We start from the raw sequence: 26,011 nt of genomic DNA, 5'->3' as shown, positions 1-26,011 counted from the left end.
CACCCTAGGAGTCTGTGCAGAGCATGGAATCAAACCGAGCTCCACCAACTTCGCGGCTAAGGCGCGAGCCACTGAGCCAGCCCTGCGGCTCCTTTTCCTTGCATCCTGCTTCAAGGGGCCTGGCCAGGAAGACAGAAACCAGCAGGAAAGTCCACAGGTTTTTTAGCTGCCTGAGGATCTGGCTCAGAGGATCTGAAACCATGAGAGGGCTTTTCACTCACCCCCTAAACCCACTTGGAATTGCACCAGCAAGAGCAATCAGAGGCTTGTGACAGCATCATCATCTATATAACTTTATTTAAAAATCAGGCTTCCTTTAGCAGCTATTTCTAATCTTCGAAAGTCAGGGCCGGAGCCAAAGCCCATCAAAGTCAACAGAGATTCCCCCCTGACTTTAATGGGCTCCGGATACAGCCCTCAGCGTAACTAACTCACTGTACTTCCAAGGAAGAGGCTGGGATTCTGAAAGGCGTCTGACGCAGTCAGGTGCCTGGAGCAAAGCATGCCGGGGCCCCGGAACAGCAGGTGCCACTAGCCCAGGTGTTGCTGGCGGAGGGCCCAGGATCCTCTCTGCTGCATTGTCATTGAAATACTACAGGATTTGGGCACCTTTCCATTGAAAATCCCAGCTGTGAGCTTTCAATTGCGTCTCTTCATCCAACCCGTGTCCTGCGGCATCCTTTCAAACAGGAAGATGGGGGGGGGCCAGAGAGGGGGAAGAGGATTCAACATCTGAACACACTCCATGTGACTTAACATCTGTCAGATAATGCCAACACAGTAGTCAGCAGGGAGCGTGCATTTAAGCTCAGGGCTACGACCTCCAGGGCTACCATTTTGGGCTAGGAGGAACTGAATGTTGCTGCGATTGCGTTTTGAATGTATATTTCAGACAAACCTGCAAGATGGAAGGTTTTCTGGGGGTCAGCCCTACAAGTAACTATTTATTTTTAATTATAGGGTGTGACCCAGAGAAATAGGTTTGGCAGTCTGAGTCACGGCCTCTCACAGATCAGCAGGAGAAACGCAGCTCTGAAAGGCAGTGCAATCTGGAGACACAAAGCAAGAGGACCTGGGTTCTAATCCCAGCTCTGCCACTGGATTTACCATTTGGCCTTGGGCAAGTCACTCCACCTTTCTGTCTCGTTTTCTCCATGTGTCAAATAAGGGTTAATACTTACCTCAAAAGGAGTGAGGTGAAGATTAGCGTCCCCACAGCACTCTGAACAGATGAGGCGCTGTGACAACGGTCAATAATTTGTTTAAAATAAACCCAAACCCACTGCTAGTTGCAAAGTGATTTGGTTTCCAAGTGTATCAGCAGAGCAGTTCTCTCCAGACACTCTCAGTGTGTGTGCGGACGTGGCCTCGACATGAGCTCCCTCCCCTCCCTTATATAAATATTAATTCAGTGGAGTCAGTACCTATTGAGAAAGACTGGCTACCAGAGCACCACCCCGGTGTCGGATTATGCTGCTTATACTGTTTGCTCTGACGTATTGTCTCGGCAGGTCCCTGGCGTGGGTGTGGCTCATTTTTGCCCACATTAGCAGCGGCTGAGGCTAGTTATTGATCCAAGCTCTCCACACCCTCAACGACAGCCCTGGGAGGTAAGTATCCCTCACTTTCAGGTGGGGAAACCGAGGCACAGAGAGGTTACACTATTTGTCCAAAAGTCACTCAGGGAGTCAGCAACAGACTCCAAGAGTCCTGGCTCCCAGTGCCCTACCCCAGATCACTAGACTGGGTACGGAGTCCCCTAATTTCCTGAGTTGCTCTGCCCCAGGTATGACTGCTGCCTAGAACATCATCATCCAGATCCTCTGTCCAGCTCCGCTAGCCATGGCTGAGCATCCATTTCCTATAGAAACGTAACGGGGGGATGTGAGGGGAGGCTAATGTGGGTTCCTGGAAGTGCCTGTTCTGAGCAGGGCACAAAGGTGCAGAAGCAAGTGGCAGCCTGAGCCTTCGCTGGTGATCACAGTTCCAAATTCCACCATATGTAAATGGTCATCTTTGAAAAGCGATCACGCTGAGCCAAAGCGGATGAGTCACCCCGGGGTTTCCACCGGGGCTCACTCTCAGACTGACACCGCCGGGGATTTGTGCACTTGCAAACCTGGCAGGGAAACCCTGTTCCTGAAACGCAAGGCACTGCATGTACATCAGACCATAGACACGTCCTTTTGGATGGGCCGCCCGGCACCTTTGATGCAACCCCCATTTACATTTTTATTAAAAAGCGCCACTGTCAAGAAATCCTGTTTCGTTACACTCAGCCCCCCCGAGAGCTCCCAGTGCCTTCCCAGCCGCAGAGAGTTCAATCTCTGGACGGGGTCCAGCAGCCACAGATGGTTTTGACAAGCGTCCAGCTGTGGGCCGTCGCTGCTGTGAACAATCACCGCAAATCTTTTCCGACGCCCGGTGAAACCAAGCTGCTTTCTAGTAGAGGAGAGCGAAGAGGCAGGAGGTTGGGGGTGGGCGGCTGAGGGAAAGAAGGTCTGCCAGCTGCCGGGTGGCATTTCTCTGGCTCATTCACCAATTCCGGCAGCAGGCGGATCTTCATCAACATGCAGGCAGCAGGCTCCCGGAATGAGGCGTCCCGCGCTTGTTTCAGATCTCCAGATGACACACCCCTGCAGTCATTCTTCCCTGAGCCACTCTCCACCTCTGCCCCCGCACTTCCATCCTGAAACCAAGGCAGCCTTAACAAGGCTCAGCACTTCTATCACGCTTTACAAACACTACATCGATCCTCGGAACGCCATCGGACAAAAGGAATCGTCGTCCCTGTTTGACAGATAGGGAAACTGAGGCAGCAGGTAACGTCCCTTGCCCGTGGTCAGGAAAGGAAACAGCCACAAAATGACTCAGAGTTCTTGTCTCTCATCTGTACACTTCTCTGCATCAGAGAAACCCAGGAGCTACTCCTAGTTCTGATGCAGCCTGCTCCACTGAGCTAGGGAGAAGGATTCTCTCCTAAAGCAGCAGTCGCAGGTCAGAAAAGGTCTTGAGAGGACATGCTCTGGATGTCACAACCTACACCACAGCAGCAACTGAAAACCCCACCCAAGATCAGAACCCCTGTCATGCTAGGTGAGTTCCTGCCTCAGACAAGGGTACAGACGGAGCCAGGAATTGAACGCTGATCTTCTCAGCCTTACCCACATGGCCATTTCTCTCCCTGATGTGTGCTTTATAAAGAATAAACCCTAGCTCTTACACAGCCATTTTCACTAGTTGCTTTTAAAGCACTTTACAAAGGAGTTCAGGATCACCAGCCTATTTTACAGATAAGGAAAAAGAGAAGCACTGAGGGGGAAAGCGACTGATTCTTTGGGAGCCCTAGCACACACCACTGCCCCTTCATTTCTTTTTAGATCACTGCGTTCACAGGACTCATGGACAGCTGATGGCTGGCTGCAGGAGGAATGTGGGCATGGGGCAGGCAGCAGGTGCGTTCTCAGGAGCATGTGCATAAGGGGTTTCCGCCGTAACAACAAAACCACCCCCTTCCCCTATCTGCTTCCCACTCTCCACGCGACCCGGCAGCAAGGAAATTGCACCATCTCCGGCGCTGCCCGACGGCCGTCTGCAAAGCAAGCCCAGTTCTGGGCAGAAAAGTGATGAGGTAGCAACAGCGCCTCCTTACTCAATCGCTCTGCTTCCCCTGGGGATCCGCTCTCCTCGGCTTACTGACAAAGACATGGGTGGGTGGTGGTTGTTGATTTTAAAGCTGCCTCTATTCCCATGAGCGCAGCTGTGTGGGATTTGCAACCAGCCCGATTCCGTTACAGCCCACGCATCATGCAAAAGATTCTATGCTTCAGGTTTCACAGGCCACGATTCAGCACATGACTCAGGCACTGCAGGCAAGGGGATGACGTGTGCATTTCAAGTTGGACACTTGCTTCCTGCACTGGTGCTCAGGGGGGACAGAATGTTTATGATTGGGTGGGGAGGGCTCGGGGGCAGGAAATGGGGCGTGAACCAGAACTAACCCAGCTTGGCTCTCAGATCCCAGGCAGAGATGTGGGGCAGTTAGGAAACACAGTTTACTTGCTAAGGGCTCATCTTTTATATGGCATCACCGAGAGGAAGGGGGGATCGCGTTAGGGAACCACACGGAAACTCAGGGGATCAGTTCCCAGCTCTGCCACAAGCTTCCAGGGTGGCCTTGCAAAATGGGCGTTAATAATCCTTTGTCTTGTCTCTTTGTAAGGTCTTCAGCGCATGGACTGTCTCTCCTTGCGTGCCTGTACAGCACCTAGCACAACCCCGCTCTGATCTCCATTGGAACCTCTAAAAGGAGGAAAGTAAGGCACAGAGACTTGGCCATGGCCACACAAGGAATCTGTGGCGGAGCTGGGAATTGAACCTGGATCTCTGTTCTGTGGCGTAACCACTGGGACCCTCCTCTCTCCGTTGACTGTAGCACGTTTCAGCCTGGAAGTTCTCTTTGGAATAAACGTACCCAGCCATTATTAATCAAGGAGCACTGAGCAGGCTCCCTGCACCGAAGAATCTGCAAGGATAAAACCCTCTAGTTAAAAGGGGAGCCGCTGGCCCTCGCCTTGTGGATCTCTGCTGGACGACAGCCCCAGAACCACTCACTTCTTAGGGCTAATAGCTGATTACAAGAGTGGAATCCCTGTGAAAAACATACTTTAAGGAACCAGGCATTAGACGGAAGGAGGTAGAGAGGCCGGAGGGCTCAATAAAGGTTTCTCTGAGGGGATCTGTGTTGGGAGGGGCAGCACATGCTGATCAGAGGTGGTAATAAAAACACGGGGGGGAGGGGCAACAGCAGCCCTAAAGATAAACTCAGACCCCACAAACTGCAGCATAGGATGGGGAGACTGAGCAGCTCAAATCGCTCTGCTATGGGCAACCCCAGGGGCTTTAGAATAACCGCGGCCTGCGGTCCTGGGGGTGGCTCTCAACAGAGCCCGTTGACCCGAGGAGGACAGAGGCCTGTCCTGCTGCGGGGGGAACTTGGTTAGCATTAGGTTTGGGGCATCCGGGATGCCCACAGGAGCGTTGCTGGCTTTGAGGGGCATCAAAGTAACATTAGAAAGAGTTGCCAATGCTCGTCAATTTACTGCAAGTCTCGTCCTAATTGGCCGTTTGCTTCCACCCCAGCTCCCAAGAGTCCTGTGACTCTGGGCGAAACACAGGTCGTTTACACAAAAATGCACGTTTCTAGCTCCCCTGGTCCCGGAGATAAGCTTGACAAGGTGCTGCCTGAAGGCTCAAACCCCAGAAAGCAAGTTACAAAGAAACCCTCCCCCCATTTTTAAATGTTGGGGTTCAACCCCAATCTCCTGATTCTGGGGGCCCAACTCACGGTTTTGGAATGCCAAGGGCTGGCCGTACATAACCTGTCTAGTTATCGAGGCTACTTGAATTTACCCTCCCAAGCCCCACGTGTCATACCCATTTTACAGGTGGGAAACTGAGGCCCAGCAACGCTGAACATCACACAGGAAGTCTGGGGCAGAGCAGGGGCTTAGACCCATATCTCCCTTGCCTGAGACTCAGACCAATCACTGGACTCCTTGATCTCATTAAAGCGTATTCTAACATGCCTGACACATAGCTGACTGCTATGGAAGGGCAAGCTAAGCAAGTTCCCCCCACTGCCCCTCCCCGACTTTTTCTGCAACCTTTCCAATTGCCAGTCTAGTTCCCCTCCTCCCTCTTATCTGCCCGCGGGGTCTGGCAAGAGACTGCAATCGCTCCCCGGCCTGCAGCAGAAAGATCTGGCTCAAAAAAGGGCCCCCAAAGATGACGCAGTTCGCAGGGGTTTTATCAGCTTGATCCCCACGCAACAGCTGCAAGAGCAAAAACGCACATGACGGGGGTGGGAGGGGGAAGGACACCTCCCCGCTCCAGCCCTGAGCTGCCTCTGTCATATTTCAGCCAAGCCAGCAAAAGTTCTTGTACTTTGGGAAAAGGAAAGAGAAAAGGAGGTGAAAAAAAACCCCACTATCTGCTTTAGATTTCTCTTACATCCCCCAGTAGCTTCAGTTCCCAGACCTTAGCTGGGACTTCCCTTCCCTCTCATTCTGCTCAACAGCCAACCTCACTTCTCTGCTCAGCCAGCTAATGGAGTAAAGCGCTAATCAATATTTTAAATAAAGGAAACTGACCCATCTGCAGTCATTACGAGAGACACACTATCCATTGCCCCCCAGGACCGAGACTCCCTGAAGTACCAACACGCCTGCACCCACTCCCAGCCTACATAACCTCTCGGACCCTGACGTAATAAATTGCTACATTGGAGGCTTGTCTACTGTAGTGGGTTTGCATCCAAAAAGCTACAGCAGTGAAGACATGCACAGGTGTAAGGAGAGCCCTGCTTCCTCCAACCCCACGGTAGCGCTAAACCCACCTCAGAAATCCCCAGCAAGAGCTGAGGGGGAAATTTCTGACTTAGACTGGTGTTGGAAAAATCAGTTGAGTTTTTAACAAAAATGAATTTTTTCTTGCCAATGGTGTCTGTACCCGGAGGAGAACTTAGATATTTTCCCAATCAGAAACAGAATGTCTGAAAAAAATTGCTCCCAAACCGTTTTCAGTTTGGTTTTCAGACCACAGGTTTCTATTTTCTGGCAGAAAACAGAAATCTTCCACAGGGAAAAAATAAAAAATCATCTCTATTTCGGGACTAGTTCTCTCCGCAAGATGGGCATGCCCTGACTTCATTGCATTAAAGTGCCAAAAAACATTACCAGTACACTCCATCCAGGGGAGGCAGGTTGGCCCTGAGAGTCCGTGCTTCCAGCCCTGATTAGACAAAGAAATGCTCCTTTCCCCTCCACCCAGGGGCGGGAGAGCTCGGCAGAACATTAGGAAGTGGTTATTGAAGTCTGGGCATGATAGATAAGCCATCAAATAAGAGCAACGCAAACAAGAGACGGTAAGACATGGGGCTGGACAAAGAAAGGCTGCATTCTAGAATAACAGGGTATTACAATCAGTGGCTGGAACTGATGACCCGAGCAGAGAAATTAAGTGAGAAATGCAATAAGACCTGAAGGAGAGTTCTGTGAAGCTCAAAAGCTTGTATCTTCCACCAAGAGAAGATGATCCAATAGACGCCCTTACCTTCCCTACCTTGTCTCCATCATGAGAAATAAAATTGTTCTGCAGAACATCCCCCAGAATTAGGGGAGTCTTGCTGCTTATATGGGAGGGATGCAGATAGGAAAACAGGAAGGATACTGGTGGATCACAGAACTAGGGTATTAGATATGGGATCTGTAAGGTTATGTCTACACTATATTGTGAACCCAGGCTCAGATTCAGATATCAGTCCGCACCCTCCTACTGTCCACACACAAATCTGTCTGACTCGGGACAGCAAAACACTCAGGACCCAGGTCCTAGCATCCTCCGAAGGGGATGGGTCTGAACTCGGGTCCTGCTGTGACTCAGGTCCAAGCCCTGTCATTTTGCAGTGTGGACACAGCTCAAGCCACAGACGCGAGCCAGAAGGTCTGCGTAGTGCAGAATGGATGTATTAGCACAGTTGTGAGGCCTAGATCCAGCAACTGTAAGCCAGGTTTTACCAGGGATGGGCTTGGAAATACCGAATTCACAAACACGGATCCCACAGACTCAGATTTGCAATTCAGTGTGGACATATTTTAAGTGACAGAGAACATGTTTGCTTAGGTTTTCGTGTTTGTTTGTTTTAATATAGGGACTTCTACGGTCCCTACTGGGAAATTAAGCAGCTGGTTTAAGTCAAAGTTTAGCGTAAGGCAAGGGGGACATGGAATCCCCATCACTTTACATCAGTAGTTTGCAAACTTGGGCTGCCGCTTGTTCAGAGAAAGCCGCTGGCGGGCCGGGCCAGTTTGTTTACCTGCCGCGTCCGCAGGTTCGGCCGATCACGGCTCCCACTGGCTGCGGTTCGCCGCTCCAGGCCAATGGAGGCTGCAGGAAGGGCGAGCCGTCTACTTTACAGTCGATGGAAGCAGCTGCATGAAATGAAACAGCCATCGGGAGACAGCAGAGATGGGAGTGGAAGGGTTTTAAGACAAATGAAGCGAGAAGGGGAGTCGGATGTGAAATTAGCTGTAATCGAAGAGATTACAATGCTGGGAACACTGTAGAAGACAAACAGATGAGAGGATACCAAAGAACATTATGCAAACGCAGCCCAGGTCAGTCCAGCCTACAGGCCAACCACGACTAGAAGGTGGGGCTGCGCACGCAGGGACATAACTGAGCTGGGTTTAAATGGAGAAATAAGCCACGGACAGAAGCGAATGTCAATGCTTCCGGCTCCCTGTATCTGCAAAGATGCTTTGGGATGAGAAGAACAGTCCACAGCATTTAAGTGCCTCAAAATCTTTAATGTATTTATCCTCCCAGCCCCCAGAGGGGTTGAGAAGTGCTCTTAGCCTCAATTCAGATCCTCAAAATGAGAGTGGGCTCCTCCTAAGTATCTCTGAGGACGTGGCCCAAAGGCGCGGAGTAACTGGCCCATGGTCATACAGGAAGTCTGGGGAGACGTGTCACAACCATGGAGACAGACAGGCCGGCAGGCTGTTGACTTCAAAGACCTTGATTTAAGCCATTCATGACTTTTTTTGCTTCAACCATTTTTTTTAAAAATCTCTTCTAAATTTGGGTTCCTTGATTTGCCTTCTGCATTTTGAGCTTTAAAGTGTCACTTAAAAAAAGCTTTTGCTCGAGGGACAGAAAATTTTCCTTTCATTAAAAGAAAAGAATAAAAATCGAAGCTGCGATTCTCACGCACTCACGAGACTCCAGGAGCTGGAGCTTTAGAAACAAAGCACACCAAATACCTCAAGACCGGCGATAAAAATCTGCCACACTCAGTATCATAACAGTACGGCTCTGCAAACAGCCAAAAGACAGTGTTTACTTACATTAAAAAAAGAAAAGCTCCCCATATCTCCTCCACCGGCATCCCCCTCCCCCCAGTGATTTTTCCACAGCATAAACCATTAGTGAAGTCTCTCTCCCTGACAAAAGTAGCAACCAACCCAAAGCCATATCCTGAGGAGCAATCAAAAGAGAAAACTGGCTCTATTCAAAGGGTGCCTTTGAATGAGGAATCTGCCACTTCCTCCACCTCCCCCGACCCTCATGCATTTCCCCCTTTTCAGCTTTAATTGCCGGCTGAGTCATGTGAACAGCATGAAACTATTTACAGCACCTGCCCCTAAGGGCAACAGACTCCTGGATCTGGGCACAAGGTCTGAAGAACCAGAAAGCTAGTGAGCTGGGGGGCGGGTGAAGGGGGGAAAGTGTCATTTTTGATTGCAGGCAGGGTTTGTGTGTGTGAGAGTGCTTCTTTGAAACAATCCTAAAAATCACTAGCTACCGGCTGCCAACAGGCCATCCCACTGACACGAGATGAAGGTAAAACAAAGTCATTTTCCAGATCTGCAAGGTCCCTGTGTTTGCAAAGCCCGCACTTTCCCGGACTGTCTATTGCCCCATCATTTAGTGGATTGCCTCATCATTTAGAAGAAAATCAAAAGCAATGTCTCCTACAGAGGGCATGGCTTGTTTTTCCTAAGAGTTAATAGCAGCCCATGCTAACTGCAGAGTCTAGACTAGTCTATAAGCTGGAGATAGGGGGAAGGGTGGTAGAGAAATTGGTTTCCACCCCTACTCTCACCCCCCAGCATACAGATTATATGAGAGGTTACAAAGTTCCCCTGCCTTCTATAACTTTAGGCTGCTTTTAAAATTTTTTTGGGTTTTTTTTTGTTTTGTTTTGTTTTTTAGGAGGGGAAAAGTTCTGGAGAGGAAAAGGTGAAGTCAAGATTTCACAACAGATTAGTGATTCCTGAATGTCCAACTCAGGACATCTTAAAGCGGCCTGATTTTCAAAAAGTGCCAGCATCCCACTCCTCTGGCAATCAGGCTGCTTTAAGATGTCCCTAGCTAGGCACTAAACCCTTTGCTGCTCTATTCAAATCAGGGACGGCCAGGCGAGTATTTAGAACGAACCCGGGCATGCAAAATGTAGCATGAATTTTGCAGGGCACGCCCTAAAGGTCAGAGCGAGAGGCCACATTTCCAGCATGAGATTTGTAAACCCCTGGCTCCTCGGCGCAGGGCCAGAGAGCTTGGCAACCTACGGTCTCCCTTCTCGCCTTCCAAATTCCTGGAGTCCCACAAGTCATACGTTCAGCACCGTTCGAGAGGGGGATCTCAGAGCAGTTCATCAATATTAAGCTTCACGCCCCCCAGCACCGGTCGCGACGCTTTAGCCTGGCTGATGTACAGATGGGGAAACTAATGCACAGGGAAGGGTAGCAACGTGACAACACAACCAAGACTCTAATGTTCCAATGGGCAGAACTGTGCTCCAACCACTAGGATACCTGGTATCTGCACGCACACTCAACAGATCCCTGGACAGGAGAACATACCCCACGGAATGTACCCAATTTAGACTGTTCCCCACGGAATGCACCCAATAGCCCAGGGCACTTCTATTCTATTTCTTGGAGGGCAAGTGAGGGGGTGGGGAATTCCATACAATCGGAGGCTGTGGCAGGCACCCTCCCATTTGAATGATTAATCAAAGCCGTGCTCCCGCCTGCTGAATTCCGGGACAACCTTGAGCAAACCAGAAAGCAGCTGGCTTTCGCATTAGCGCACAGGAAACTCCAAAAGGGGCAGCAACAGGAAACTCTGAGGCTGCGTGTTGCAAACTCACTTAAGTTCAATACTCCTGATATTAGTAAATTGCGGTAAGAAAATTCATCCGGAACAGAAAGGTCAGAGGTGGGATTCTCCACAATGCACCAATAGCACAAAGGCACCAGATGGATTTTTTTTTTTATATGTAAAGTACTCTGCAAGTTGTGGGGCAGGGTGCGTGGGTGCTCAAAAGCAGGTGTTGCCTTAGACAGTTACGATGCTGACTAAATACATAGTGGGCTTATTTAATAAGAACCTTTCTGCGCCAGCGGCGGAGGTGGCGTTACACAGCACTTTGCAGTGGTGTGGAGCCCTGTGTTTTGCAAGGAAGGGGCAGCTGAGTCGTTGACATTCTGCGTCAGGGTGCAGAACCCGGATCCCATCACTCACGCTTTGGGCTGGGAGCAGGTTCCACCCGAGCCGGAGGAGGAAGATTCCCACGCGGCTTAGCGTTCGCCTCAGCTTGCAAGGAAGGGGGTAGAAGAAAACGAGGGTTCCTGGCCTGACCCCCGTCCCGCTAATTCAGTCCCACACACTGCCCTCCCACCCCCCGAGTATCTTCTTTAGAGATTGGCCTACAATGTTTTGCTCCCCGTGTGTGCCCAGATTTCAGTTCATAGCTGATTTGTGAATCAAGCCTAACCACCTGCCTCCGGCCAGCGGCCCTGGTCGAGTCGTTACAGCGGAGTCCAGAGACCCGAGTTCTCTTCCTGACTACCTGGGTGAGCTTGGGCAGGTCGTTTCCCCTCTCCATGCCTCAGTCTCACCCTCTGCAACGCAGGGCTGAGAGTTATTTGCCTCTCTCGTTACTGCTCAAGTTTGTGACGCTTAAATAATTAGGGTTTGCAGAGCCCATCCAGCGCCTCAGATGTAAAGTGCTCAAGAGGGACTCACCCTTCAAAAAAATAAAAAATAAAATTGCACCCAGCTGTCAGCTTTTATTTTGCTGCAAGCGTATTGCAGAGATGAGGGCTGCCAGTGTCACGGCTGTCATAGGTTTTACGGCCCTAAGGGACCCTTTATAACTGTCTACTCTGATGCCCCGCACCGCCAAACCCATAGAACCTCATCCCGTAACTTCTGCAGCCAGCCCATAAACCCCTGGCTGGGCCACGGTCTCTCTTTAAAAGAGATGTCCACACTTCAGCTGCTGGTGAATCCACTAGAGCCCTGGCTCAGTCGCTCTGATGGTTAATTCCCCTGCCTGTTGAAACCGTACACCTTGTTGCTTAGGATGAATGTGTCTAGCACTGCATCTCCTTGTTACATTCTCCCCCCCCTCACCCCGCTAGCTTAAGGAGCTGCCTCTGATCAGAGATCTCTCCCCAGTGTCATGTGGCGCAGACGCTGGAGGGGGATCAAATCCACCTGAAGAGGACAGGACGTTTCGCTGCTGGGGCGGGAGGTGAACAAACAGAAGCCCAAAAGGGCTGCGTTCAACCTTCGGACTCCCCCTCCCCGCCGAGTCAGCTGATACGATATCAGGGTGCCCAAGAGGTTTGTTCTTGAGAGGGAGGAGGGGAGGACCAGTGCAGGTAGGAAAAACTACTATTCACACGTAACCATTTCCGTGGGCAGGTTTTCAGCCATCTTAAGGGGGTCGGTGGCAATACACAATTAGAATCATAGATCATTAGGGTTGGAAGGGACCTCAAGAGATCATCTAAGTCCAACCTCCTGCTCAAAGCAGGACCAATCCCCAAATGGCCCCCTCAAGGATTGAGCTCACAACCCTGGGTTTAGCAGGCCAATGCTCAAACCACTGAGCTATCCTTCCCCCTACTCTCCCCCCCTGCAAATATACTTTGGCACCAAACTCCCCTTGATTTTTTTTTTTTTTTTTTTTTTTTTTTTTTTTTTTACAGGAAATGGGCACCTCCATACTTCAGTCAGTGCTAAAAACAGGAGTTAAAAGTAGCTTTGGGTGGGTGGATCCAAGGGGCTCAAAAAGGAAGTAAATGTCCAAACACCCATTGTCTTTTAAATACCCTCCTCGCACACATGCCTCTGAATTCCCATTCTAACTGTTGTGGGTCAATAACCACATTTTCCTAAATAACGAGGAGTCCTTGTGGCACCTTAGAGACTAACACATTTATTTGGGGATAAGTTTTGTGGGCTAAGACCCACTTCATCACAACTGATGAAGTGGGTCTTTCTTAGCCCACGGAAGTTTATGCCCAAATAAATGTGTTAGTCTCTAAGGTGCCCTAAATACTCCTCGTTGTTTTTGCTGATACAGACTAACAGGGTTACAACTCTGAAACGATTTTCCTAAATGTTTCTCTCCCACACAGGAGGAAACTGACCGGGGCCAGATTCTGCAAAGGGTTTCAGCTGTGATGAGATGCATTGACTTCCAGTGGGATCGAAGCCCATGTGAGTGCTTAGCTGAACTGAAGGGGAGATGGAAGGAAAAGCATGAAACTGACAACATGCACTAGATCTGGCTGGAAGGGTTTGAAATTAAAAATAAAATAAAGACTAGATTAGATCGACAGAGGTTGAAGTTTTCCTATTTCTGCCTCCCAGCTCATTTTTGCCCAGCTCTACGCAGAGCGCTATGAAATGTACAAAGTAAAAATGAAAGCCCTCCTTCCTCTAACCCATCTCTCAGGGTAGCGTCACCTTCGGTGTGACATGTAATGGCTAAGCAGGGTTTCAGGCAACACCACGATTTTTAAAGGGATAGTTTCGCTATCACTAGGAGAGCCAGTGTTGCCCAGGGGACAGAGCACTGGACTGGGAGTCAGGAGACTTAGGTTCTACTCGCAGCTTTGCCAGTGACCTTGGGCAAGTCACTGCCTTGCTTTGTGACTCAGTTTCCCCTTTCGCCATGGGGCTATCTTGTCCAGAGGGACTACAAAACTCTTGGAGTCAGGGACTCTTACTATGTGTCCAGTCCCCAGCACAGCAGGGCCCCTAAATCTAGCAAATACTTTTGTTCACGTCTTTAGGCACCAAATTAGACCCACTGACTTCAATAAGGCCAGCCAAGGAAGTAAAGTTACCAACAGGACTGTTTGCAGGATCAGGTCCTTTCTTTTTTTGGCAGTTGTCCCCTCTCCTGGACAACCGTGCCTGCTTCACGTGGAGACTTAACAAGCTTTTGATCCTTACATTATTTCAGGAGCTGTTTACTTGTGCAGCACGAGAGTCAAGGTCGTTTCAGGGTTTTCACTACAAACCCTGCCTAATTCTTAGGATTTCATCACTCGGCTATAAAAATTCACTCAGGCCCAGAACATCGCATGCACGAACAGAGCCAGGCAGCTATTCGCTGCCCTTTGAACAGCGCCCGTTAGCTAGGAAGATTTTTAAAAGAGTGGAGCGGAGTTTAATACACTCCCAAAATTAACCTTAAAAGCGGTTGCAAGCAGCTGATCATAAACACAAGATAGCGACAAGGGTAAAACAGAAAACGTTTTACTAGATCGGAGAAGTAGATACCTCTCTGTGGTGTAAATCAAAAGCAACTCCATTTGAAGTCTTTTGCATACGCCACTTACACACAGCTGGTGCCACTGGCATTACAATGAAAGAGGAAAATTAGCTCCAGTGCACGTTGTCTTACCCTGGTCTACCCTTGAACATCATACCAGTGTGACTACCTCGGAGGGGGAGGAGAAGGGTACAGTTATACCAGTACAAGCCCTCGTGTGCAAAGTTACACTAATATGAAGGTGGTTTATATTAATGGAAGGCGAATACGCTATAATCAAGGAACAGTATCTTTACCCCTGTGTAACTGCCTCCACAGTAGGGGCATTGTATTTTTCGAGTATAGTTAAAGTGGTACAACTTCACAGTGTCAACAAGACCTTGGTTTGTCCTGTCAGCATGTGCCCCAGAGGCAACAGTTAAAACACAGAGCTTTCCACAAAAGAGTTTAAAAAAAAAAAAAAAAAAAAAGGTGCTAGGCAGTTGTGATTGTGCAACTAACTGTGATGCCAGCAGGAGTCGAATGAAGGGAGTGTTGGCTTTAATATTTTGACATAGTTTTGAGGGAGGCGAGTGGGTGTTGGCATTTCCAATATACTTAGTAATTAACCAGCGCAGCAAGGGCAACAAGCCAGTTAGCGGGGCGCCCTTCAGCCTGTTCGCGGGGCAACGCCAACGTCCCGCAGAGAACTAGTTTGACAACTTTGCTGGAAGTCCTGCTGTGCGCTCCCTTCACCCCCCATTTGAAATCTCTGAACCTGTAAGAAGCTTTGTGTGGACTTATCTTTCCAAGGAGAAAAGAAAAATGAAGCTGTGTTTCTTCTGGCATGAGAACGCCCACTGCCAAATCAATCATTAAGCTGAGGGTGAGGGGGCTGGGTGGGGGGTGCAGACCAGGCCTTGGGCTCCTATGTCACTCTCGAAAACAGGACTTGGGCACTTCTGGAAAATTTTATCCATGCTCTCTAAGCCCTAGTCCCCTGGGAGCCTGAAACAGGCCCATGACCTCAGAGGGGATCCACCCTCTACAGGGAGACCAGTGGGCAGCACCGCTGCAATGCGGTTCCACCCACCCGTTCCACCCAAGGAGAAGGCTGGTCACAGGGCTACAATTCCTCTATTTCTAGTGCTAACTTTCATCTGCCACAGATTTCATTGGCAGTCCCCACCAGAGCCCCGGCCCCGCACTGCACAGAAGACGCCTTTCGGAGCGTTCCAGGAACCGAGCAGGTCTGCTGCAGCTTGCTCTCCATCCACTCCTCCTCCCCGCCCCAACCTCCTTTTCTGTGCCTTGCCCCTACACCTTTTCCTGACAAGCCAGGACAATGGCCTGGCGCCTGGCCCTTTGTGCATGCCCCCTTTGTTCTGCTCCCTGGGGAAGCTGTCCAGCATGCCAGTGGCCAGGAGGTCGACCTCTGATCTGACCTTAGCTGGTTCAGTAGCATGCTGGGTCTCCCATGGACTGGCTTCCTCACTCAACAATCCTTGCTCACGCCCTGTGATCTGGGTCCAGGGGGTGGGGAGCCTTTTCCTCTTCCTTCCCCAGCCCATTTAAAGGAACCCCGGATCTCATTTCCTACGGGGCCTTGCAGTACTCCTGAAGTCAATAAAAACCTCGTGTCGGCCTCGGGCAAGGGGTGGAGCGTTCTGTTTTCAATACCACCAGAGAACGATCTGAGCCCAGCGGATTATCCGTCTCATCCTGAGCCTTCTGTTCACCAGCCCAGCCACCAAGGCCCGCAGCTCTAGCGAGGAAAGGCACAGGGTCAGGGAACACTTCCCTAGCCAACTAGCAAGCCTTAGATCCCTTCGCAGGGCAGAGGGCATCAGTAGCGAGACCTTACGGGGATAGAAGGGTTAAACGCGGGGGCAGGGGGCTATTGAAGTGAGAGGGCTTAGGGAGATCATTCAGAGACTCACGTTTCACTGGAACTTGGCCAGTCCACATATTTAAGCCACATGCAGCCCTGTGGTCTCAGAGCAGCTATTTGACACTCAGATCAATTATTGTCTCCCTAAGCACTGCCCCCACAGCCCTAGCCCTTGGAGATTGTCAGAGGGGGCGTTCATCCGCAGCATGCTAGGAACAGACCAGTTTACAGGCAGCTTTGTCCGCATCACCCTGCACCTGCAACAACCCCCGAGGTTACAGACAGAGACTAACCAGCTACAGCATCTTCCCAGACAGGAGGGAAGTTTCACCAAGGAAGCCAGGAGCTCGGGTCATGCTTGTAGAGCACACGAAGGCCCAACCTATCTGAGACCCCTGAGCACTCCTGCAGTATCAGCTGTTAAATTGTACGAGTTCCCTTCACCAACAGAAAAGCATTCCCTGTCCTATGGGGCTGGGCTGGCCCAGAGATGCAAAGGAGAGGTAAGTTACCCCCCTTCTACAGAGACCCACAGAGATGAAGTGACTTGCTCAAGGTCACACAGGGAGTCAGTGGCAGAACCCAGGTCTCCCAAGTCACAGGCCAAATGCCTTAGGCCCCAGGTCAGCCCTCCACCTGTAGGCCAGCCTTGATGGAGCAGATTTTCAGAAAAGTTCAGTGCCCACTAGCAGGGCCACAGGTTCAGAAGAGTCCTCATCAGCCAACCGGCAGAGAGCGCCTCTGAAAGTCTGGCCCTCGGAGCAGAGCAGTTCATACAAATCATGTTGGGGGTAGAGGGAGGAAACAAACGAAGTAACAATGCATGAAACAAGGCTAGACAGAGGGGGAGATTTTTTAAAGGCACAAGGGGGAAGTTGAGTGCGCAACTCCCATGGACAGTCAATGGGAGTTGGGCACTTAACTGTTCCTTTGTGCCTTTGAAAAATCTCCCCCAGAAGATATTTGTCAGACTCTGACCTTCCATAGGGATCTCCATTGTTGCTCACATTTGGTGCAGTGACTTTTTTTTTTTTTTTTTTTTTTTGGAAGCAGTGTCTCAGGTCTCTCTCCTGGACGGTACAGCACCCTGTCCTTCCCCAATTTAAGGAAAGAGGTTGGGAGAGGCAATTGCTTAGTCAAGGTTAACGAGATGCTAAATGCAATTGTGTGCCTGGGGCCGGCTGATGTAACAGCAAGCAGAGTTACTCCCCCTAGTAACCTGAGAGTAGCTCATTTGCAAATGCAAAGGAACCCCAAACCAGCACCTGTCTCCTGCTGGATTTTCCAGCAGATGAAACACTGCATGGAAGCCAGAACATAAAGACGACAAGCAGATAACCCACCCCATGGCTTGTCCGTCACCCCTCCCGATAGTGTTTACGGCCTCAGGCTGAGAAGCCGTCTACTGGAGTCTTACAAGACTAACTAAAACCCCGCCATTTTTGGCAAATGTGCAAGAACACTGAATAAAATGAGAAGACAAAAACACATTAAACAAAATAACCTCACCCCGCAACTGCGGCGCCTGTCCAGGCTCTGCTGCCCGCTCCAGGCATTGTGACCTGGCAGCGCCATTCGCGTTCACACTGGCCACGCCTCAATCGCGACGGGGACAGCCAGGCCCAATCTGAGCCAGTGGTATTGTAACCTGGCACTGAGGTGGCAGCAGTGCCCGCTCACATTTGGTCTGACCATCCCTTGGATACCATGACGGGGTGGGAGCTGGGCCAAACCTGAAACTACTTCTCCACCTCGCCCCCCCACCCCCCAACACATGGAACAAAACAAGAACAAGATTCCCAGAAAATTATGAAAAATAAAAGTGATTTCATGGGGCTCTATCTAGAACTAGACAAACTATCAGAGAAAACAGGGAGGAGAAAAGTTACATGCCACACCCAAGAGTTGCTTAAACGGAGAAGCATCTGCAGAATTAGGGCAGAAACGTCTGCTGCTTTGAGTCTGATTCTGTAATGTCCTACACCTTGCACAAAGCTTTACCCCAGAGTACAGTGGGAGTAACATTGATTATTTGTACTGAGACAGCACCTGGCAGCCCCTGCCCAAAGAACTCCCACTCGAAATGGGCAAGGCAAAGGGTAGGGATATTATCTCCGTGTCACAGCTTGGGAATAGAGACCCAGAGAAGTGAAGAGACTTGCTCTGGGTCCCCCTGGCAGAGCTAGGGACTGAACCTGGGATTCTCAAGCACCAGTCTAGAGTCTTTACCGCACTGGAGTTGCGAGCTTCACGGGTGCCATCGCATAGCGATCAGAATCCTCGTGCTCTGAGCTGGAAGGGGGGGTGGGGGGGGGAGCTTGCAATGGTCAGATACTTCAAAGTGGACTTTGTAGGAGGAAGTTAGCTACTCTATGGAAATTGGCTCACATTTTTATAATCCCCAACCCCATTCGGACTTATTTCAAAAGGCAGTCTTGCTGCGCTCTGCCCAAGAGATGGAGAAAACGCAGCAGGTCCCACCGGAGTTCAGGCAAACGCGGTAACCCTGAGCGGGTAGCATCTGAGTTACACAGGCTATTCTTCCTGCTTTGTAGGGATCTGGCTTGGATGCTGTGGACTCTCGATGCTTATGGGTGGGGTGGGCCGCGAGATGCTGCCAAATGCCCCCTTGAGCCAATGCTTAAGTGCGATCCAGGACACCAGCCAAGGTGTACTATCCTCTGCCTCCTCCCAGTCGCACATAGGAAAACAAGGCAGGGTGTGTGTGGAGGGGAAATCAGACAGGCACTAAGAGAATCAAGTAACTGCACAAGGGGGAAGATAAGAATTTGCTTTTGTCCTTGGCTAGAGTTCCTGGCACCTAGCTGAAGCAAGTCTTGAGTGATAAGCAGCCCAGATTATTCCTGGTATTTGGACTGTGCGCAGAAGCACGCAGGGCTCAAGGAGCGCAACGGGGAGGGATGCGCTCACAGCAACTCTGCAAGTTCTGGCAAGGACTCAGTGCAAGTCACGGCTGACCCCGGTTTTAGGAAATGCTGCAGCACCAGCTACCCCGCCGCCAAGCTCGGGAGCAGCGCCTATGAAAAGCTGGTATCAGACCGTGAACCTCCGATCCTCTTGGGGAAGGGACAGCAACCTCCCAGGAGTTTGAGGCTTCGTTCTCTATGGGGGCAGGGACTGGCTTTTTGTTCTGTCTGTACAGCACCCAGCGCAGTGGGGGCCTGGTCCACACCCAGGGCTCCTAGATGCTGCAGCGATTCATTAGCCTCGGTGATGCTGGTAAGTCTCCCGGCCATGAAGGAATTGTCAAAAGAGGATTTAAGTTACAGGGTTGTATGAAAAAAAAAAAAAATAAAAAATCAAATCTTAAATCTCAAGGGGGGAAAATAAACGAACTCAAGCTGGCGTGGCGAACTGGAGAGCAGGGGCGAAGGAAGTCATAAAGTACTCGCTGTCAGTAACTCCTCCGGGGACAGCAGCTCCAGTAGCGTGGCAGAAACTGTACCACACATCCTGCTAACAGTCGTTGTTTACATTCCTTCTGCTCCTTCCCAGCGAGCAGGGCTGCTCCCCATCAGCTGGGGCTGGAGCCCAGTCAAAAGCCTGTGCTGGAGGGAGGCCAAGCGGAGCTCCCAGCCAAAGGCTGCGCTCAGAAACCTCTGGCGGAGGTCCAGAGGCCGACACGTTTGCTTTCTGACATGTTCAGCTGCGGGGGGAAAAAGGGCTTTCCCCAAACCAGGCAGGTCTGCAGCGCTCTCCTCCGCCCACAGCGCGGGCACGCCGGGGCCAAAAGCTTCAGAAGAGGGATGCCGGGGAGCTCCCAGAATTGTACAGTGCTTTGAAGGACCAAGCTTGCTGTGCCCAGCCCAGACAGGAAAACAGGGCTGCAGCAGAGAGCTTCTGGCTGGGATGGTCCAATGAGCCCAAGGGAATTATGCACTTAAGTCCCTTGGGGGCTCTTGAAATATCCAAGCTCTACTCCCTGAATTTGGCTTTGCCACTGCTGGCCAGATCAGTGCCCGGTATGGCCAGCGGCCCTGTTCTCATGCAGAGTTAAGAGGCATGAGCTGGTGCAGATGCCACCCAAGGCCCACCACTGGAGCTACACCCAGGGGAGCAGGTGTAATCTGGAATGCTCTCTGGCATTTTAAAGTCATGGTGCTATCTTGACTTGCTCTAAGCAGGGTTATGCAACTGTGCTAAAGTGGCCGGCAGCCTGTCTACACTAGCATTCCCACATCTGCTCCCACTGGTAGAGCTGGACGTTGCTACAACAGCAATGGCATTGCCTTCAACTGAGTCAGCTCCCTGCTCCCCCAAAAGAACAAACAAACAAAAAAGCACCAACACTGCCCGAGGTAAGGCGAAAACCACCACACACACACACACACACACACACACACACACACACACACACCCGCCCACCCCAGTGTGTTTATTTGTCTTCTATTTGTGAGTCTTTGAGAGTCGCATCTTCCAGCTTTCATTTAGAACCACAAAGGCTAGAAACATACTTTACTGCAAAACAAAAAACACAGTCTCACTCTAATCACATGACTCCAGGAGCTGCATCTCCAAGAGAAACGCCAAATATCACAAGACTTGGGTTACAAAAAGCCATAAGCATTGGCAAGCTCCGCCGACCTAAACAGAGTCACACAGATTTTCTGGCCCAGCATAGTGTTAAAATTAAGAACCACAAACTCTCAACCTGTTAACAAAAACACCATCAAACACACATCCCAGGTAACAAGCTGCCATGTTCGTCACTTCCAGTTTAACATTAGCTTCCAAAACTGAATCCTTTTCTTAAAAGCTGCGAGAGGCACACCAGACTGTGATCTTGCGCTCCCAAGAACCCACAGAGCACAGGGTTTTGGCAGTAACCGGGTGACAAAACAGGAAGATCACAGCTGCTGTATTTAAAAGCTTTTTCCACAGATAAAAAGATCCTGTCCGTCCCCCCCCCACTCTCTATTTACAGGAAGTGCAAAAGAAGCCACATTAAGAAGATACATATCAGCCGGAGGAAGGTGTAAATAAGAGCTCAAGCTGACAACACAAGAAGAAACAAAAACAAAAAACCACATGTACCTCAGCGATATGAAAGGGTCAGCAGTATTTTGGAAAGGGAGTGTGTAGAGCGACTGTAACCATGCTCATAGTAACACTGCAAGGAGGCAGTGTGGGCTAGCAGATAGAGTGCTAGACAGACTCCGAGAATAGACGGGTTTTAAATCCCAGTCCTGTCCCTGACCTGTTGTGTGACCCTTAAGGCGAGTCACTTCCCGCTCTCTGTGCCTCAGGAGTTTCCCCTCCCCACTCTGACTATCTTCTCTTTTTAATCTGCAGACTCATTGGAGCCAAAAAATGTCTTATGTGCATGTACAGCGCCTTGCACAGAGGGACCCAGACCTCAGCTGGGTTCTCTAGATGTTACTGGGACACAAGCAGTAAGAGTCCATCTAGGTCAGAGGAAGTGGAAAGAAAGAAAGACTCCATTTAAGCCAGTATCAAGGAGGGTTTTTTTGTTTTTTTTACACTAGGCTCTAACTATTTAAAATTGATCAGATCCTGGAAAAAAGGGTTAAATGCACCAAAAAAAATGTTAAGCTACGGGAGGATGAAAATGCTATACAATAGCTAAAAGGAACAGACATACAGGACCAATCAACAGCCCTGTGATTTTTTTAAATCGGAAAGCCGCATTGTACCCTTACGGAAATAGACGCACCAGGGCTCCTGATCCTTCTAGCAAACACTTTCTCTGCAAGTATTGCTCCGATGGATCCAAGCGCGCCCACCTCGCAGCACCCTGGAGCTCTCTCAAACACCGGGCACCCTTGCCAGCTGATCCCCTGGAGCCATTTCTCTTCCCTTGACCAGGGACCCCAAAATAAAAGGTCACAGCCAATAATAAATTAAAAAACAACACCCCCAAAGCAGCACAAGCCTCCTTTTGCTCCCCCCCACCCCATTCCATCTGGATTCCATCTGCTGCTACTGTCTGCGTAGCATCCCCTCCCCCCAGCCCTAAACTCAGATGGTGCTTAAACACATACATCAAAGGAGCCTCAGAGTGTCTGGGGAGCTCTGCTTTAAGCACATTTCCTTCTATTAGCCAAAGGCTTAGGGATTCAATACCCAGCTCTGGCCAATCACCAAGGGGGAAGCGTGTGTGTGAGGGGGAATGAATGAGAGGAGAGAGCAGCTTTGCTTCCCCAGAGCTAGGCCAGGAAGGGAAGCGAAGGTAGGGGCAGAGGCTGTTAAAAAAAAACAGTGAAACCCAGGAGAAAGCTAGTTTCTGATCTCCAATCCAATACATGGGACTTGCATGGGCCTGCTCTTAGAGTTAGGCCCATGATTAAATCACATACTTAATCAGGGCTGAAATGACCACCATTCGACTAGCCAGTGCCCCTGCCTTCACAGATCTCTGCAGAAGGATGCCAGGAGGTCAGAACTGCCTCGGAAACCAACGCTTCCGGGGATGCAGCGCACCACACAGGCTGGCTTTTCCAAAAGCCTAAAGCCAACACAAGGGAATCCCAACGGTGAGTTTGGAGTGCCGTGTGGATGTCTACACAGATTCCCTACAGCAGTTGCAAGCCAAACATTGCAGAGCTGTGCTAGGCCATGAGAACCCGACCAGAACATCCCCCTCGAGACACATCTCCCAGCCAAGCAGACAGACGCACGTTCGAAGAGCAGAGTTTTAAATAAATAAAATCAGATTATTAAAGAGCCAGAAAAAAGCAGAAGCATGTATTGACACAAGTAAAAATGTTTTGTTTGAAGATGCATATGCCCAGATACTCCATTTAGACTGCACACAGCGGAGTCATTCACACCAACGCAAAACAACTGCATTAGCAATGGGGTGAACGACTGACCAAGGTATCAAAGTTCCCTGGTTCTTTGACTTGGCCACCTTCCTTTGAAGAAGTAGTACCTAACTGTTCCTGGTGGCTCAGGGCCACGATCTTAACTGGAGGTTGGCAGCATGTGAATTGCAAGGACAAAACAAGGAACCAGTCAAAAGAGTGCCGCCTCCCTGCAAGGAGAGGCAAAAATTTCCAAACGATAAAATCCGTCTAAGCCCCTGAAGCAGAAACTAACAGAGGTTTGGGCTCTCCAGTCTCTCTCCTGGAGAGTTCATTCACACACAGCGTCAGACCTGCTTGCCACACTTCAAAATCCCTTCCAAGCTACTCCAGCCATTCCTAACATGTCCAAGGATGTTTCAGCCTCTTGGCACGAGCAGCTCTCAATACACCGGCATTCCCAGCTTAGCCAGGAATGCAACACACCTCTTGACATCTTAAAGGACATCTTAATTCTGGCAATGAGGAGGCGGCAATTTCCCCACGCATCAATGGGGAAGGACTCCTTGACCTGGCTCAAGGTCCCCAAGGGATTAAGTACTGGAGATGCAGTATTAAAAGTAACCGGCTTATAAACTCAATGCCAGCAAGTCATTTAAAGGGACATATGCCTTCATGGGTACCTACTTGCTTGAACTGCTCCTCGTAAGTCCAGTCTCCGTGGTCTGGAGCCTGCTGCTGTAGCTGCAAGTGTCCCTGATGGCTCAATCCAGATGACAGCCGCTCCTGGCCCCCCGTCAGCCTCTGTGGCTCGCCTCGGTACTGCTGGGGGGCCTGCGGCTTGCGAAGAAGCAGAGATCCCGGCGCAGATCTCACCGCTTCTGCAGAGCCCAGCCCTCCATCCTCCCCCATTTCTTCATCCTCTTCATAATCTTCCTCCTCCTCCTCCTCTTCTTCCTCTTCCTCCTCCTCCTCCTCCATGTCCTCTTCGAAGTCATCTTCATCCCACTTGCGCTTCCTAGAGTTTAAAAAAAAAAAAGGGGCGGGGGGAGAATACAGAATGTTCAAGAGAGCTCGCTAAAAATCAACACGCAAACAGAGAGAGATGCCACCTGATTTTATGTACCCCATCCCTATGCCAAGAATTGGCCCTCTCCCCACGGTGGGGAAGGCACCAGATTCAGTGCAATCACGATTACTAGAGGGACACTCAAAACCAAAAAGGGGACAAATTGAGAACTGGTAGAGGAAACTCCTTCCCATAAGATACGAGAAAGAGTTTAGGAGGGTGTATAAAATCCTCCTACTCCAAAGCTTCAGCAGGAAACTTCTCCTGGGGAAGGTTGTCCCATAACTGCCCACAGCAGGGCTCCTCTGGCTGCTGGTGAAGACTGGACCCTTGGTCTGATCCAGACTGGCTCCGTTCTATATCGGTTCTTATGCCATGCCCATCACCACAGCAGCTGAGCTCAGATTCCCAAAAGGTATTTAGACTCCTAACTTCCAATGGAAGTTGGGTGCCTAAATCTGAGCATTAAGTAACAACTACCACAGGTCGCATGCTGTTTGAGCACACAGGAACATGGGCATTACCCATTCCCGGGCACCACCTTTCCCTTGTGCCATCTGGAGCATTAGCATCTTACATCAGGCCAGCAACACACTGCAGGGTTAAGAGGTCACTGGATGAGGCTGGGGGGGAGGGTAGCTCAGTGGTTTGATCACTGGCCTGCTAAACCCAGGGCTGTGAGTTCAATCCTTGAGGGGGCCATTTGGGGGAACTGGGGTAAAAATCTGGGGATTAGTCCTGCTTTGAGCAGGGGGTTGGACTAGATGACCTCCTGGGGTCCCTTCCAACTCTAAAAAAAAGGGCAGCTCTCCACCCCCTTCCAGTGCTGCATAGTCAATAGTGCCTTTGCAGAAGCTAGTAAGAGAAGCCAAGGGTTGATCCCTTGCTCTCATATAGACACTTTTCATCAGCAGAGCTCAGAGCACTCCACACAACTGCTCAATATCACGTCCCATTTTACAGATGGGAAGAGACTTGCCCTAGGAACAAACCGCAGGCCAGTGGCAAGATAGAACCCAGTCCTCCCAAGTCCCAGTCCGGTGCTCTAACCAGTAGGAAATGTTGCCTCCCAATTTAACAGCTACCCGGTGCCCACTTTTGGCTGCAGAAGACTTGGGCATAAACAAGAAAGCCCATCTGCAGGAGAGTCTTATTTTATCTCCTACTAGCTTACTAACCTGGAGCAGGAAAGCCTGAGGCAGGCTAGAAATTGAGAGGAACATCAGGGCAGGATAAAACCAAGGAGTCTCATTACACAGCCCTTAGCGGCCTAATCTAAACCTCACTGATCCAGGAAGCCAGCCAGCCAACTGTTCCAGACTCCACAGCGCACTCAGGCAGGATTGCAAGTCCTCCAGAGCTTGTCTTCCCAGGTTGCCTTTGGAACCATTCATTCTCTCTTGTAAGCTTTTTGGGGCAAGGGCTGTCTCTCACTAGGTGGTTATACCCAGATCTGTCAGGGCCTCTCGGTGCGGTTTGCATTGCAAACAATTAGTAAGAGTTTGCATGCGAGAAGAAATAAATAATCTATTCCACACACTAGGCAATAGAAGCACAGAACATTTTCCAGTTTCCGTGAATAACTGGGGCAGTTTCATCCACTCTCCACCCCAGCCCTTTCCTCCATGTGTACATACTGGCCAAAAGGAGATGGTCAGCCTTAGCACAACGCAGTCTGATGGTGCAGCTGCAAACCTTTTTCCTTCTCGTAATAGAAAAGGAGTAGTCACAATATTTCACACACACACCCTTGGAAGGCCATCTACTTAAGCCAGCTTCTGCTCTGATTGACAGTGGTGTGAATTCACAGTAACTGCATAGATTCCTCTGCTACATCAGATCATCCATCGCTGGTCGCTCGAATGTACCCATCCAGACTGAGTCATAGTCCAGTGTCTCTTCCATCATGGCGACCCATCCTCGCTGGAAGTAGCGGCACACCTTCAACTGGGAGCTGTGCCCGAGACCTTGGGATTTAGATTTGCTGCCACATCGCTGAGGGACCCGTTTCTACTGGAGACATTTTCTAACTGGTTTCAGATAAGCCAGGCAGAGCTGCGGCACTGACCCAGTCCGAGGTGGTGATCTCAGACAGACTGGTTCCCCCCGACCCCAAACAGGTCAGACCATTTTAGAGATAAAAA

The 26,011-nt window shown here is 50.2% G+C and overlaps 1 protein-coding gene across 3 annotated transcripts in view; it reads right to left on the bottom strand.

The window, feature by feature from the left end:
- ARID3A (AT-rich interaction domain 3A) overlaps positions 1-26,011 on the bottom strand; it is a 93,650-nt gene that overhangs the window by 48,538 nt on the left and 19,101 nt on the right. For all 3 annotated transcript variants that reach the window (XM_050933902.1, XM_050933900.1, XM_050933901.1), the window contains exon 3: positions 23,486-23,816. In XM_050933902.1, the coding sequence (XP_050789859.1) occupies positions 23,486-23,816 (331 nt within the window). The remainder of the gene's footprint in view (positions 1-23,485; positions 23,817-26,011) is intronic.

The sequence above is a fragment of the Gopherus flavomarginatus genome, chromosome 24, assembly GCF_025201925.1.
Source record: "Gopherus flavomarginatus isolate rGopFla2 chromosome 24, rGopFla2.mat.asm, whole genome shotgun sequence".
In the NCBI taxonomy this organism is placed as follows: domain Eukaryota; kingdom Metazoa; phylum Chordata; order Testudines; family Testudinidae; genus Gopherus; species Gopherus flavomarginatus.
Note: the sequence above shows the minus strand (reverse complement) of the source record. Positions and strands in the feature narration are given on the sequence as shown.